Below are 15,749 nucleotides of genomic sequence, written 5' to 3'. Positions count from 1 at the left end.
TCAGTTCTAGCCTTGAGCACTGCATGTTACTCTGAGAGCTTCCAGAATGTGCTGTCCTCTGCAATGGCAGTTGGCACTATCTTAGATGTGCACTGATGCCTCAAACTGGTCCCTTCCTGATTAACATGCACATAGCCTTCTCTCCAGTCTGCAATGTACGGGTAACACTGGCAGGAAGTAAACCTTTGTGCCTCAGGCCACTGAGACTTGGGGAAGATTGTTACTGCAGCAAAACTTAATCTGTTCTAATACACTCTTCTGTCAACATTGCAAATGAACCAGTTTCTCTTCCATTACAGTCCATTATAGTAATAAGAAATGTACGTAATATTTATTTATAGGATACTTACCCAAGATGCTCTACCGAGGCCCTTAATGAACCATCTCCCTTAAACTTTATAACTCTTTCACAGGTACCTATCTTACCCAAACTTCAAGTGTGACAGCAACCTCTAACATTTACCCCTTCATGCATGCCTAATGTATTAGGTACTTTTCTCATTGCTGTGGCCAAATACCTGGTAAGAAGTGAGTTAAAGAGGGTTTGGTTTTGTTTTGTTTGGCTCACAGTTTGAGGGTGAAGTCCATCACAGAAAGGAAGACATGGCAGCAGGAACATGAGCAGCTGGTCACACTACATGCACAGTCAGGAAGCAGAGACAGGGGAATCCTGTGCTGAGCTCATTCTTTGCTTTTCATTCAGTCTGGAAACTTAGCCCTCAGGATTAGGGGTTCACAGCTGGGATGGATCTTCCCACTTCCAAAAACCCAATCTAGAAATTCCCTCACAGACATGCCCAAAGATCTGTCTGCTAAATGATTATAGATCCTGTCCAGCTGATAATCAATATTAGCCATCCCACCTAAGAAAGTAGACTCCTGCCCTGCGGGTGGATTGGGAGGAATAATGGGGTACAAAAGTCATTTATGGTTAGAATTTCCATGATATAAATTGAAAATGACTGACTCACTGATTTATCGAGTCAGTCATTCACTTATTACTCTTGAGCATCTGGTATGCCCCAGGTACTGTAAATAATAAAACAACTTCCCCATACACTGTGTGTGCATAAGACAGACAGACAGACAGAGAGAGAGAGAGAGAGAGAGAGAGAGAGAGAGAGACAGAGACAGAGAGACAGAGACAGACAGACAGAGACAGAGAGACAGAGAGAGAGAGGCACACATATGTGCACATTGCTGGAAGAGATAATAGATAAATTACTACAAAGTAGCTGGGCGGTAGTGGCGCATGCCTTTAATCCCAGCACTTGGGAGGCAGAGGCACGCAGATTTCTGAGTTCGAGGCCAGCCTGGTCTACAGAGTGAGTTCCAGGACAGCCAGGGCTACACAGAGAAACCCTGTCTTGAAAAAACAAACAAAAAAAAATTTACTACGAAGTAGAAGAAAATGATAGTGTAAGGAATGAGGGTGGTGGGGAAGAACTCCATGAAGGGACAACACTTGAGGAGAAGTAAGAATGAAGTCGGGAAGTGAGCCCCAGGGCTGTTATGTGGGAGGAGAATTTTAGGCAGAGAGAACAGCCAGAACAGAGGTAGCTATGGAGCCAGACCTATGGAAGGCCAGTGTGGGACACAATAAGAAGACAGATAGGAAAGGAGGCTGGCACATGGGCCTTGGGCCAGAGGCCATAGAGAGGAGCGTCTCTGGAGGTCATCAGTGAGGACACTTTGTGCAGATCCATGGTCAGAGCTAGGAGTTAGGCAGAGATTGAGCTAGGAAGAGGCCACAAGGACCAACAGAAACTGGGCAGGTAGCTTTGGTCTTTGTTCATCAAACACACCTCTTTACATACAAATGTGCAACACCAAGGAGTGCTGGCTTTGAGCTGGTGAGTCACCAAGGACATCCTCCCTTCTGTTTTGATAGATATGCCTTCTCCTGCATGAAGCAATGAGTCACAGTGGCTATACTTGAGGGTTAGGTTAATCCCTGGGCCAGCCCCGTGTGAGTTCCTGTCCTGATTTCCTTCAGTGATGAACAGCAATGCGGATGGATGTGAAAGCCCAATAAAGCCTTTCCTCCCAACTTGCTCTTGGCCATGATGTTTCATTGCAGCAATAAAAACCCAACAGAGGCAGCTGTTAACCCAGCATAGGACACGTCATTCCTGGAATGCCTTCCTTCAGAAATAGAACTTTGACATTTGAATGGAACTCCTTCTAGCTCCAGGAAATGAGCTAAAACCAGTCTCAGCACACTTACCGGATCAAGAGGACGTAGACTTCCTGTCTCGGTATCTCATACCTCTCCACCAGGCGAAACATGGAGTAGAATCGAGGCACAGCCAGGTTGATGCAGGACACAACAAAAGGCAGTAACAGCACCGCCCCAGGGTTCCTGTGTGTCTTTAGGAACTGCAGGGTGGGAGGATAACCAGAGCTATGGACCCTCTCCACACTCAGAGGGTCTGAAGTTGAGAACCCCACACACAGTTTTTCTGAGGCATACTGAGTCTCAGAGAGGTAAATACATTTTCCCAAGGTCACCCAGCAAGGAAGCACAAGATCAGAGCAGTGTGCCAGTTAGGTTTTCTTGTCAATCCGATACAACCTAGAGTCAAGTGCCAAGGGGAACCTCAATTGGGGAATTGCCTAGATCAGATTGGCCTTCGGGTGTGTATGTGTGTGTGGGGGGGGGTGGGGGTGGGGGTGGGGATATTGTCCTGACTGTTGATTGATGCAGGACGGCCAAGCTCAGTGTAGGCAGCACCATCCTTAGACAGGTGTTTCTGGGCTGTATGAGAAAGCGCGACCCTGTGAGGGAGCCACAAACTGTTTACCCATGGTTCCTGTCTCCACCCCCAGTAATGGATTGTGACCTGGATGTGTAAGTCAAGTAAGTCCTTTCCTCTCCAACTTGGTTTTATTTAAAATGTTTCACGCCAACCGAGCAAAACTAGAACAGCTCTGCTCAAACTTGGCTCTCCTTACCAGGATACCTTGAGCTACAAAACTGAGTTCTCTTGCCGTGGAAACAAGCTATTTTAGCCAGGAGGCAAGGAAACTAAACACTGTGGGATTTGTCCTGCCACTCTTTTGTTATTGTTGTTATATTATCATTATTATTATTATATGTGTGCTGGGTTGGGGGAGTTGAGACGGGATCTCAACATGTAGGCTTGACTATCCTTGGAATTCACCATGTAGATTAGGCTGACTTTGAACTCATGGAGCTCTGCTTGCTTCTGCCTCCCAAGTGCTGGAATTAAAGGTATATGCCACCATGTCTGCCCCCCCCCCCCCCGCCCAAACAAAACAAAAAAACAGAATTAAGAACTTGATCCCAGCTCTCTGCCAAAGCCCCACCTCCACAGGAGCCTGGTGCACTTTGCCTTGTGATATGCATCTCACCATGGAGACGCCTCAGTGCAGATCTGGCCATGAGAAGAGGATTGGTTCCTCAGTTTGAAGCAAGGCTCTATGGGTGCAGCTGCTGCTGGTCATAGGGCCCAGCTCAAGGCCTCTGCTCTGTATCTACCCAGCAGCCTCCCAGTCTTCCCCAGCTCTCTCTGTCTGGCCCTTAGGGTTACCTCAGAGTTATACTCAGCCAGATAGTATACAGCTACACAGCAGGCTGCAGTCACTCCAGTAGAGACGAGCCAAGCAGCTACGTGAACAGAAAATCGGGTCAACTGCTGGTTAAGTGTGAGCCCATCGTTCTCCTGGCGGATCTCAGACAGGTTCTCCTGCAAGTGCCAGACAGTCAATGGGACCCACTGGTCCTTCCCTGCTTGTCAGCAGAGATCCTCAGGAATACAGGGCCAGCCCAGACCACACAGGAGCTGCAGGGAAAGTCTGTGCTGCAACTCTGCAAGGTGGATCATGGGAGACCAAGGGGGAACCTCAGAACGGCAGAGAAGCACAAGGACTTCAAACTCCATTTCCATCTTGGAGGAACAGAGAAACATAAGAGAGCTACGGTCGTGGTGTGCTTTCTTCTGTGCTGCCTCCTCTGTCCCTTCTTTCTCTTTCCTCCTCTCCTTCCCTCCTCATTGTCTCTCTTCATCTTCTCCCTCCTTCCCTCCCTCCATGCTTTCCTCCCCCTCCTTTCCCTCCCTCCCTCCCTTCCTCCTTCAGTCATTCTCTTCCTGCCTTCTTTCTCTTTTATCTTTGTGGTCGGGAGAAACAAGGTCTTACTGTGTAGCCAAGCCTGCCCTTAAACACACAATCCCCCAGCCTCTGCCTCCCCAGGACGGCAGGTGTACACCATAACAAAACACTTAACAGAAGCCTTTTCTTAAGTGAACAATTCCGAGAACCACATGGGGGAAGAAGTTAAATCTGTCATCAAAGCTCACTTATTGATTTATAATTACTGCTCTGTTTTATTTTGTTTTGGTGGGTTTCACTGTCATTGCTGTTTTGCTTTGTTTTTTGAAATAGGGTTTCACTCTGTAGTCCTGGTTGACCTGGAATCCCCTATTTTGTAGGTCAGGCTGGCCTGGGATTCCAGCGTCCGCCTTCCCAATGCTGGGATTAAAGGCATGAGCCACCACACCTGGCTGCTTCACTCTTTTTGAAAAATGAGCTTGTCTCTGTAGGCCAGGGCAGCTCAGCCTCTGCATTTGGCATGACGGCTGTGCTTTCCTTGTTCATGGACTACTTCATGGCATCCCAAACCTCTACCCACTAGACACCATTGAACCGTTACCCTAATTGTAGCAACTGAAAAAGGTCTTCAGAGATAGCCCAACCTCCCCCTGAGGGACACGGCTGCTCCAGGTGGAAAATCACCGCTCTAGGGTAGAAATGAGGAAGCTCAAGAACTGGATGTGTTTTCGGAGGAATTGCTAAACTGGCTCAGTGAAGGCGGAAACAATCATAGAGCCTGACATGATGTCCCCATGCACTGGCTGGCATTAGGTATTATCCATAATAAAATATTTTATAGACAAGATCATGAGTGGAGGCAAAGGTCTATAATCTCAGCACCAGGGAGGGGAAGGAGGATCTTAAATTCCAGGTCAGCTTGTGATACACATGAACGCTCCCCCATCTGCCCCTCCAATCCCCCACCCCCACAGGCCTAGAACTCACAGAGATCCACCTGCCCCTGCTTCCTGGGGTGCTGGGATTAAATGTGTACACACCTCAGCCTGCTGAAACCAGTATCTCAAAAGGAAAGAGAAAGGGAAATGGGAAAGGGGAGGACAAGCAGGAGAGGGAAGGGAAGAAGAAAAAAGCTGTAGACATGCAGGGGTGTGGGAGGCTGGTGGAGGAGCACTTTGTGGGGAGGACCCTGGAGTCTGGGACTTACTCTGATCTCCGTGCTCAGATTCTTCTGTTTTAGCTTTACAGCTTTTTCATGGGTGACAGTGAAGTCCCAGCAAAAGATGAGCTTGGCAATCCCTCTGGAGTATATGTGGGGGTTGATGAAGTTGTTCCGGAAGTACTTGGCCATGCTGGGGAAGGCAGAAACCAAGACATCCAAGCATTATTATGAAGGTGTTGAGGCATGCAGGGATGAGATATGTCACTCACTGACAACGAAAGGCAATATGGGCAGTCCAAACTCTTCCCTCAAAGAAAGGGGAATCACCAGCACAATGCTGTACAGGTGACAGCATCAAATAGGCATAAAAAGCCTGAAAGCCTGAAGTCTGCCAATAGAGGGCTCTTTGCCCCATTAAGTGTTCTGGGCCTCAGTTTCCACATCTGTATGATGGGAATAACAACAGTATAACCTCACAGAGATATTATGAGAGTACCATCCATGTTGCTACAACAAGAGATCATCAAGCTGTTGCTTAATACACCACAGGGGCGTAATCTCACATTTTTGGGGTCAGAAGTGTAGAAGGGTCTGAAGACATGATTCAAACAGTAAAAATCTTGCTGTGCAAACACAAAGACCTGAGTTTGGATCCCCAGAACCAAAGTAAGAATGCAGAGTATGGAAGCATGTGCTCATAATCCCAGATCTGAGGAGACAGTGACAGGTCTATCCCTGGACCTAACTGGCCAGCCAGTCTAGGTACAGGCTAGTAGGAAATCCTGTCACAAAGGAGATGGACAACATCTAAGAAGAGACCCAGGGTGTCCTCTGGTTTCTACATGCTTATGTGTGTGCCTCTGTGTGTGTGTGTGTGTGTGTGTGTGTGTGTGTGTGTGTGTGAGAGAGAGAGAGAGAGAGAGAGAGAGAGAGAGAGAGAATTGATAAAACTGTTGCTGTACACAACTCAAGGGTTCATGTCCACGGTCACTTGGAGTCACAATTCCTAGGCTAGGGTGAGGCAGAACAGTTGGTGGAGATGCAAGCTGCTTACTTCTCTGTAACCAGGGAGCAGAGAGAGCTCTGCACTGCTCAGCTTCCTACCCCCATTCTTTGTCTCATCTGGGTTCCTACTACGTTCCCGCCTTCATGGTGGCCCTTTTTCCTTTAGTCATCTCTGGAAACATCCTCTTAGATACCAAAGAATGATTTAGTAATAGAGGCATCTCTTAGTCTAATCGAGTTGGCAAAGATTAACCATCACACAACACAAATGGGCTCTGGCCAGGGTGGTGGGCATCTGCTATTCTGCAAGAAAAACTTTGCAAGTCTGAGGCCAGCCTGACCTACATAGTGAGTTCCAAGCTAGCTTGGGCTACATAGGGATGCCTTGTCTCAAAAACAAATCAATACATGACCTCTACAAATGTTGATTAAAGACCTTAAACATGGGTAGGGGTGTCATGGATTATCCAAGTGGGTCCAGTAGAAACACAGGAACCCTGAAGAAGGAGATGAAAAGTCAGAGGGAAGGGAGAGGTGTATCTGCTGGCCTTGAAAGTGGGGGAGGGGCTGCAAGCAAAAGATGGAGGGAAACTCCTTGAAGCTGGAGAGGGTGAGGGAATGGGCTCAGTTCTAGATCCTTCAAAAGAAGGCCAACCTGTGACATCTTGCCATCACCCCTACAATATCCATATCCTCTCTGTGTGTGTGTGTTGCAGATGAACATACAAAATAACATGTCTATGGGTTCTAGGAGTCAGAAAATGGGAATCCTGAGGAGACATCAGTCAGAAAACCACAAGAGCCATGGCAGGAGGCATTTGTTAGCCTCTGTTGTGAGATAATGGGGTGTCTCAGACTGGAAGTCCGTTGGCATATAGCTGGGCATGTTGTCAATGTGAAGTGAAACCAATGCTGTCCTCCCATGATGCATTGCCATTGGGTGACAGCTGAGAGAATGTGTTCCAGTTTAATAAGTTTCAATAAAGTCCAATTTTTTTTCTTTGAACAATGATGCTGCCAGGGAGGTTACATGAGGCCTGAGACACAGATCCTCTCCAGAACTGCAAAAGAAAATAAAAGAAGAAGGAAGAGGAGGAGGAAGAGGAAGAGGAGGAGGAAGAAGAGGAAGAGAAGGAGAAGGGAGAGAAGAGATAGAAGGAAGAAAGAGGGTGTAGATGAGGAGGGTGTTTAGAACTGGATAGGTACAGTGAAGGACGTGGTGAAGACAATGAAAGGTGGATGCTCTAGTTAGCTTTCCGCCACTGTAACACATATACCTACGATGATCAGCTTACACAGAGAGAAGGTTTGCTTTGGTTCAGATTTAGAGGCTTCTGTCAAAGTTTAGTTGCTCGTGCAGCTCTGGACCCATAATGATGCATCATGACAGTCAGGAGAGTGCTGAACAAATCTGCTCAGCTCCTGGCCAGGAAGTGGAAAACTGAGAGCAGTCGGGGTCAGAGCCCCACAATTCCCTCTGAGGGCAGGCCCTCAATGACTTGAAGATCCCCCATTAGACTGCACCTGTCACATCCTAGATCCAAGCTATAGCGATGGCCTTCGATAAACCAAGGAGAGGCTTCCTCAGAAGAAACCAACCTTGCTAGCCCTTTCATGGCCTCCAAACCTGTGAGAAGGCAGATTTCTATTGCCTTAATGCCAGGGTCCTCTGCAGATGACTACAGAGGCTGACACACTCCTGAGCTCACTTCCCATCTGGGCATCCTCTCTGCAGACTGACTGACTGTCCACCTTGTCTAGTCTGTGCGATTGCTCAGCTATCTTGTCTGTTTCTAGACTGATCACTTAATTCCTTAAAAGCACACACGAGCACCTCTCTTCTTCTGTCCCTCTTATATTCCGCACTGTAAAACAAGGAGTACACAGATAGCAGTAGTCACCATTGCAGAGAAGCTGTGTTCTGGGCCAGTTTTCACTTAGAGACAAGGACTCACTATGTATCCCAGGTTGGCCTTGAACTCAAAATCCTCCTTCCTCACCATCTCAAGTGTTAGGATGACCACTGTACACCACTATGCCCAGCTTCTTGGATTACTGCTGGAGTTTCTTGAAGTTTGCCTAAATCTAAAATGTGCCTTAGGGGCTGGGGAGATAGCTAGGTTGGTAAAGTATTTGTCACTCAAGAACAAGGATGGATTCAATCCCAGCACCCATGTAAAAAGTAATCTGCATATGGTAGTGGACACTTATAATCTCAGCACTGGGGAAACAAGGACACATGGCTCCCTGGAGCTCAAGAGACAGCCAGATAAGCCTCTATGCAGGTTCCAAGTCCAATAGAGACCCTATTAAACATGAAACAAAACAAAACAAAAACAAAAACAAAACAAATAAGGTAGAAAGATAGAAAGTACTTGAGGGACAGAGACACCCAAAATTGTTTTCTGTTCTCAAATGTGGACAAATTTGCTGACCCCCACTAACGTGTACACATGTACACATACAAATGCTCACATGTGCACCCACACAAAATAAACTTTAGGATCAGGTCAGAATCTCTACCTGAAGAGTAGACTGAAGAAGCAGATGACCAGGCAGGCTCCGATTGTGAAGATGTAGGCCAGCTGCATGTTGTAGGATGCTCCGCCCATCCTGTGCCGGATTGTAGAGTTGGTATAGAACCCATAGTACATCACTGTGTCCCTAAAATAACCCTGATGGGAACAGTAAAGAGATCCAAGTTAAGCGACTTGCTTGAGAAAGGTGGATGGCTGTTTCTGCAGGTCTCTGTCTGCAGTTATTCACATATTCATGGTCACTTCTTGGCTTCCAAGGAGATCAGCTCTGGGGCTGCTGAAGAATCCACCAACTGCAGATGTTCAAGTCCCTTGCATGCAGTGGCCTAGTGTCTACACAGAACCTGTGCCCATCCTCCCAGGTTCTAAATCACCTTGAGATGACACACCTAATACAACATGAATGTTCTGTACATAAGTGTTACAGTGTATAATTAGGGAATAATGGCAAAGACCAGGACTGCGTATATGCTTATAGACGTGATTCTTAAAATTTATTGTTTGTGAATGTGTGCGTGCACGAGTGCCTGTGTGTGCTATGTGCCTGTGTGTGCTACATGCATGGTGTAAGTGCATGAGTGTGTTGATGTCCAAAGGAGAAACAAGTGTTCTGCCCTATGACTCTCCACCTTATTCCCTTAAGTTAGGAACTCCCACTGAATCTGGAGCTTGCTGGTTAGGAGGCTATGCTGGATGTCCAGTAACTCTCCTGCCTCTGGCCACCAGTGCTCATAGTACAAGTGCACACAGCAATGTCTGGCTTTGTATGTGGGTGCTGGGAATCCTAACCCAGATCCTCATGTTTGTACAGCAAGGGTTCTTGCCCATTAAGTCAACCCCTGGCCCTGTCCTAGACACATTTTGTACCTGTGGCTGAGCGAATCAAAGGATTTAGAACTGTGGGACTGAAAGGCTGGTTGTAGTTTCCGAGGGAAGAGACCTGGACATTTTAAAAATGAGCTCCTGGAGTTGGAGAGAATTTCAAGCCCAGGTGATTTTGCGGTTGAGGAAGCTACTGTGAGCATCCGAACTTGGGGATCAAGCCAAGCATCCTGAAAGCCAGGTGGCCAAACATCCTGAACCTCTGCTGTCTATCAGTGTGTTGGCCTGTCAGAGCAAACACAAGGGAGTGGTCAGACAATTCCAGGAGCCAGGATATCATTAGTGCCTGCATATTAGCTGCCACCACTTTTTGTAAAAAAAAAAAAAAAAAAAAAAAAGTGGGGGGGGATGACATATCTTTGTAGACTATTTTCTCTTCCCGTATAAGCATCAACCCAGCAATTGATCAACAAATAGATAAATGATAGATACTAGGTAAATAAAGAAGCATAAGCACAGGGGACCGAGTCATTAAAAATAAAGGAGAGGGCTGGCTGTGTTGCTGGCTGCACAGCGCTTGATTGGAATGTGCCAAGTCTGAGCTTTGCTTTCCCTGAACAATAAAAATAAAACATAAAAAAGTTTTTATTTATTTATATTTTTTGTTTTGCTTTACCATGTATCTTGGGGAGTTTTATAAACCCATGTTCTTCTTAGCATCAGTCAGAGTGCATCAACACAGCTGCCTGTTGACGCATCTAACCTCTCCCCTGTGAGCTGGCATTGAAGAAGTGTGTGTCCTTGAGAGTCTGTAGAGCAGGGCTGCTACAACTACACCCCAAGGAACCTGCCTTTGCGTCTCTATGAACTAGGACTGTGAGTATATGTGTGCACACGTGTGTGTGTGTGTGTGTATGTTATGTATCTGCATGTGTATATGTATGTGTGTATATGTCTGTATGTGTATGTACATGTGTATGTGTCTGTGTGTCTGTGTATGCATGTGTGTGTATTCATGTCTATGTGTGTGTTGTGTATTTGCATGTGTCTGTATGTGTGTGTGTGCATGTGTCTGTGTGTGCACGTGTGTATATGTGTGCATATGTGTGTAAGTATATATGTGTATGTATGTGTGTGTGTGTGCATGCTCACTGATTGAAAAAGAATCAAAGGCAAACATTTTCAGACATCAAGTCATGTTACTCTGAAATTATCTAACATGCAACTCTGAAAACGAAGAATCCACTCCTATGATCACATCGCCATTGTCATATCTAACAAATTAAGAATAAATTTCCCGGAATGAAGAGATGGCTCATCAGTTAAGAACATTTGCTGCTTTCCCAGAGAACCTGAGTTTAGTTCCCAGCACCCACACTGGGCAGCTCACAACCACCTAAAACTCCAGGGAATCTGATGCTCTCTTCTGACCTCTGCAGGTACCACACACATGTGAATACACACACAAACACACACACACACACACACACACACACACGCAAATACACAAATAAAAATATTAAAAATACTTTAAGGGATATATCCCAGCTTGGAGAATAGAGAAAAGAAGAAAGGGAAAATAGACTTCCCTTCATTTTACTCTGTAGTAGTAATTTTCCAGAAGAGGATTGGTTGTGTTTGTAGAAATAAAGAAAAAGAGAAAAAACAAATTTCTAAGCTAATGTGTCCACTGTAGAATGCTAAGGGAACACTCATCTCTCATAAGAATGGAGTGCCTGGTTCATGCATGCATAGATGGTTTAAGTGTACAGAGAAGGGGTATGGCTGAAACAACCTGTAACACTGGTTCCAGACCTCTGGTTGTTTCACTGACTTACTCTACAATGTCATGCACTCAGCTCTTGAGGGAGAACCAGCCATTTCTCCATCAGGCAGAATGAGAGGTCTGAGTAAGCCCAAGGCAAGACCTTCCATTGTGGTGAACTTGAACAGAGAACAGACAACTCACCGCCCCTGTGAAAAACTCCAAGCCAGTGAACTGGAGGGTGTTCTTCTCACCCACGGTGAATTGTGGGATGATGATGAAGCTGAAGTTCATGACGAATGAGAAGATGTTGAACTTCAAAAGCCACCTCAGGAAGCTGAAATAGGACAGGACGCTGGTCCCAAACTTGCCTCCGATGACCTTGAATCTCTTCTGCCACAAACTGAAGTAATTGAGGAGCTCTGAAAGGCTGTTCTTGGTTCTGCGGTAAGCCTGGGGTGGAGACACAAAGAGAAGGAGGCCTGATCCTCACTAGAAAAGTGGCTCCTGAGTGGGTGTTGTAGTAGCCAAACAGCCCTGCTCCAGGAGCCCTGTTCCCAGCCAGACAGCCTCAAGGATCACTTACTGAGATGGCTTCATTTATGTTCACAATGACCTTCTTGTGTATCCCTACCATCACCGTCCCAGGTTGTTCTAAATGGCCAGACTGGTCACTAACATCCTACCTTCCCATTCCCACCTTTTTACTCCCATCTCATGTTGGCCTGTACAGTTTGAATGTTGGCTTCCCTTCCCTCCATCCCCCTTCCACCCCTGACCCTTGACCTCACTGCTGTCACAATCTTGCTCGGCTTATCCCATTTATCCACATGGGTGAGCCCAAGAAAAGAGTAAATATTAAATTACCAAATGATGCAGCCTCCCACTTCCACGTATGTGTACTGGTCAGTTTTTGTCAACCTAACACAAACCTAGATGTATCTAGGAACTGGAGACCTCATTTGAGGAACTATCTCCATCAGACTGACCATAGCCAAGTCTGTGAGGGCATTTTCCTGAATCATTACAGTGGGGAGGACAGCTCACTGTGTGCTGTGTTACTCCTGGGCTGGTGGTCCTGAGCTGTATAAGAAGGCAGGCTGAGCAAGCCATGAGCAGCAAACTAATAAGCAGCACCCCTCCATGCCTTCGGCTTCAGTTCCTGCCTCCAGGTTCCTGCTTTGAGTTCCTGCCCTGAAGTCCCTTCACCATGGACTGTGACCTCAGAAGCATAAGCCAAATCAATTCTTCCTCCCCAAATTGCTTTTGGTTATGGTGCTTTCTTATAATAATAACAATAGAAAGTAATCTAGCATAGTATATAATGAAAGGAAATGAGATCAGCACACCAGTGATGTTCCTGTACTACCATATGCAAGAGCCAAGACATAGAATTAACCTAGCTGTCCTCAGTGCATGGATGGGTAGAATCTCCTCTCTCTCTCTCTCTCTCTCTCTCTCTCTCTCTCTCTCTCCTACAAAGAATAAAACTGTATCATTTGCCAAAATGATATACTATGCAAAAAAGAAACAATCCATCCACACAAAAACACATACTGCATGTTCCCTCTCATATGTGGAAGAATGTGAAATAGTGATTACTAAAGACAAGGGAGAAATGAGGGGCGGAAGGATTGAGAGAGGCTGGGGTAGAAGGAATGAGTGCTGGTATTTCGAGGTGGGATGACCATAGCTCACAATAGTCTGTATTTTATATAAGGATCTAGAAGACCTCAATGGCTAAAAGAGTAGAGTGAGCGTTTAGCATGTGCTTAACTGTTGGGCCTTGGACAAGGTAACTCCATTTAACCTGCGCCTTTCAGGCATATAGAAGGCTGATTAACAAGTTTGTTCACATAACAGAAGGACAAGGAGAGGAAAATGCTAATTTTGATCCACGAACGCTGTGCGCAGGTATTGAGGTAGCAGGGGTAACAACAGTAACATGCAAATTATATGCTAATGTAAAACTGGGTTGTTGGACACCAAGTCTCACTATGTAGCCCTGGAACTCATTATGAAGAGCAGCTCCAGCCTCCGGCTCACAGAGCCCTACCTGCCTCTGCTTCCCCAGTACTGAGATCAAAGGCATGGGGAAAAAATGTCTTTAAAAGTTGACTTACCAGCGAAAGGGAGCTCAGACACTGAGCACAGCAGTTGGCCTCGAGGGTGCCATGGGACTGTTTGTTCTTTTCTTTGTCAACTATTTTTCTGTAGAAAACAATAGGAGAAAATAAAGGACATCAGTGGAATTTATTTCCAAAAAACTAGCCACTCCTGAACTCAGAGCCTTTGCTTGTGGTTCCAGCCCCTTGGGGGCCAAAGCGGAATCACTTAGTCCTGGATCTCAATGGCCCCAGCCCTTGTCGTACAAGGGTGGTCACAAGCTTTTACATGGGTTCTGATGATATACGTTCGGTTCTTATGCTTGCATGGCATCATTTTCCAACTGAGCTTTCTCTCCAGATTTTCCTGTTTGTTTTTGTTTGTTTTAGAGCAAGACTGTGTAGAATGTCCCCACTCGCCTCTCACTGGTTCCCCTGTTCACTTTCCACAGTAGGAGTGCTGGCTTGAATGTGACTTTCCCCAGAGTTTGAGGGGCCATTGGAACATTGGGTTCCCAGCTAGCAGCTCTCTTTGGGAAGTGTGGCTCACTGAACATTGCTGTGGGTGGACCTCTGAGGTTTCAAAGACTCAGGCCATTCCCGGTTTGTTCTCTCTGCTTGTGGTTCAAGATGTGAGCTGTTAGCTACGGCTCCAGTCACCATGCCTGCCTCTGCCATGATGGACTCTAATGCTCTAGAACCAAGATCCCAAATAAACTCTTCTATGAGTAGCCTTGGTCCTGGTGTTTTATCACACCAGTAGAAAAGTAACTAACACAGTAGGTTTGTCCAAACAAAGCTAGCATGCATGTCCTGGTTCCTAGGCTCCTGATGCTTACTTTAGGATTCCTAGTTTTCCCTCCAAGCCTTCCTAGGCTGTACACGTTGCATCTGCTCTCCTGCCTCTTTAGACTCCTCTACTTCATGTCAGGCTCTCAGACTTTCCTTGCCATTTGATGACCTGAAGATGCAAACAGGTCAGAGATTTTGGAGAATTTGACTAATGCATCTTTCTGGTTAGACTGGCATATAAAATTTGGGAGAGAGGACCACAGAAGATGTCTTATCTTTGAAGAAACTAATTCAAGCAAGTACCTGGCCTGGGCAGTAACTAGGCCTCACTGGAGACTTGCTTTTCTTCAGAGAATCCTTTTTGGAAACAGTCATACACCAGGGTACCTATGCCATCCTGGGAGACAGGTCAAGCCCCAGCCCGTAGCACTCGGGAAGTGAAGGCAGGAGGATCAGGAGTTCAAGACAATCTTAGGTTATATAGCAAGTTCAAGGGCAGCGTGGGCCACATAAGAGCCTGTATCAAGAAGAATCAAAAACTGGCTGTGGTGCACGCCTTTATTTCAGCACTCAGAAGGCTGATGCAGGGGGAGCCTGAATTTGAGAACAAGCTACATAGTAAATGCCTGTGGGGAGGGGTGGAGGAGAGTGTGGGGAGGTCCCACCCTGTAAAGGTTTTCCTTACAGAAGAACTGTCCCCTGCATTATCCGTTCTTTATCTTTTTGAGATGGGACAGAAGCAGTAGACTGAGGCTCCCATGTAAGAACAGTGGCCGTACCTAAGCTCCCTCTTCTCCTGCATGGTCCTCGGCTGGTTCCTGATGGTTTTGATTCTGTCTCTAGATGTCATAGGAACCAGGGATGCAATTAGTTTCTGTCCTGCAGGAGAAAAGGAACAGAGTTGTTTCTTTTCTTTAACACAGTCTTAACATTGTAAGAGATGACACTGGAGTGAGACTTGGCAGTGCTAGCCTATAATCCCACAACGGGAAAGCAGAGGTAGGAAGATAGCAGGTTCAAAGCTAGCCTGAGCTACATAATGAGTTCAAGACCAATCTGGGTATGGTGGTCTGAGTGATGTGTTCCCCATAGTTTTAGGCATCTGAATGTTTGTTTTTCAGTTTGTGGCACTGTTTGGGGAGGTTTAGGAGGCCTTGTTGGAAGTATACCATGGGGGTGGACTTTGAGAGCTTAAAGACTTAAACCGTTCTCAGGTAGATCTCTCTACTTCCTGCTCTGGGTTCCAGTTGTGAGCACTCAGCTTCCTGTTCTAGCTGCCATGCCTGCTGCTTGCTGCCATGCTTCTCCACTATAGCTGACCCTTAACGCGCTGGAACCATGAGCCCAGATGAATGCCTTCTGATAGTTGCCCAGGTCACAGTGTTTACCACAGCAATAGAAGAGTAACTAGTATACTGGGTTACCTTGTGAGGTCCTGTCTCATCCACCCCCCCCAATAAATATGTCTGTCAGTCAGTCAGTCAATC

At 46.3% G+C, this 15,749-nt stretch overlaps 1 protein-coding gene across 5 annotated transcripts in view; it reads right to left on the bottom strand.

Annotated features, from left to right (window-relative positions):
• Tmc5 (transmembrane channel like 5) overlaps positions 1-15,749 on the bottom strand; it is a 78,313-nt gene that overhangs the window by 24,723 nt on the left and 37,841 nt on the right. For all 5 annotated transcript variants that reach the window (XM_076941583.1, XM_076941578.1, XM_076941587.1 and 2 more), the window contains 7 exons: positions 15,042-15,141; positions 13,489-13,576; positions 11,570-11,818; positions 8,765-8,916; positions 5,282-5,426; positions 3,555-3,710; positions 2,228-2,379 (listed from right to left, as the gene is read on the bottom strand). In XM_076941583.1, the coding sequence (XP_076797698.1) occupies positions 2,228-2,379; positions 3,555-3,710; positions 5,282-5,426; positions 8,765-8,916; positions 11,570-11,818; positions 13,489-13,576; positions 15,042-15,141 (1,042 nt within the window). The remainder of the gene's footprint in view (positions 1-2,227; positions 2,380-3,554; positions 3,711-5,281; positions 5,427-8,764; positions 8,917-11,569; positions 11,819-13,488; positions 13,577-15,041; positions 15,142-15,749) is intronic.

Source organism: Arvicanthis niloticus, chromosome 1 (assembly GCF_011762505.2).
Source record: "Arvicanthis niloticus isolate mArvNil1 chromosome 1, mArvNil1.pat.X, whole genome shotgun sequence".
Classification (NCBI taxonomy): Eukaryota; Metazoa; Chordata; class Mammalia; order Rodentia; family Muridae; genus Arvicanthis; species Arvicanthis niloticus.
This window is presented reverse-complemented; position numbering and strand designations above follow the sequence as displayed.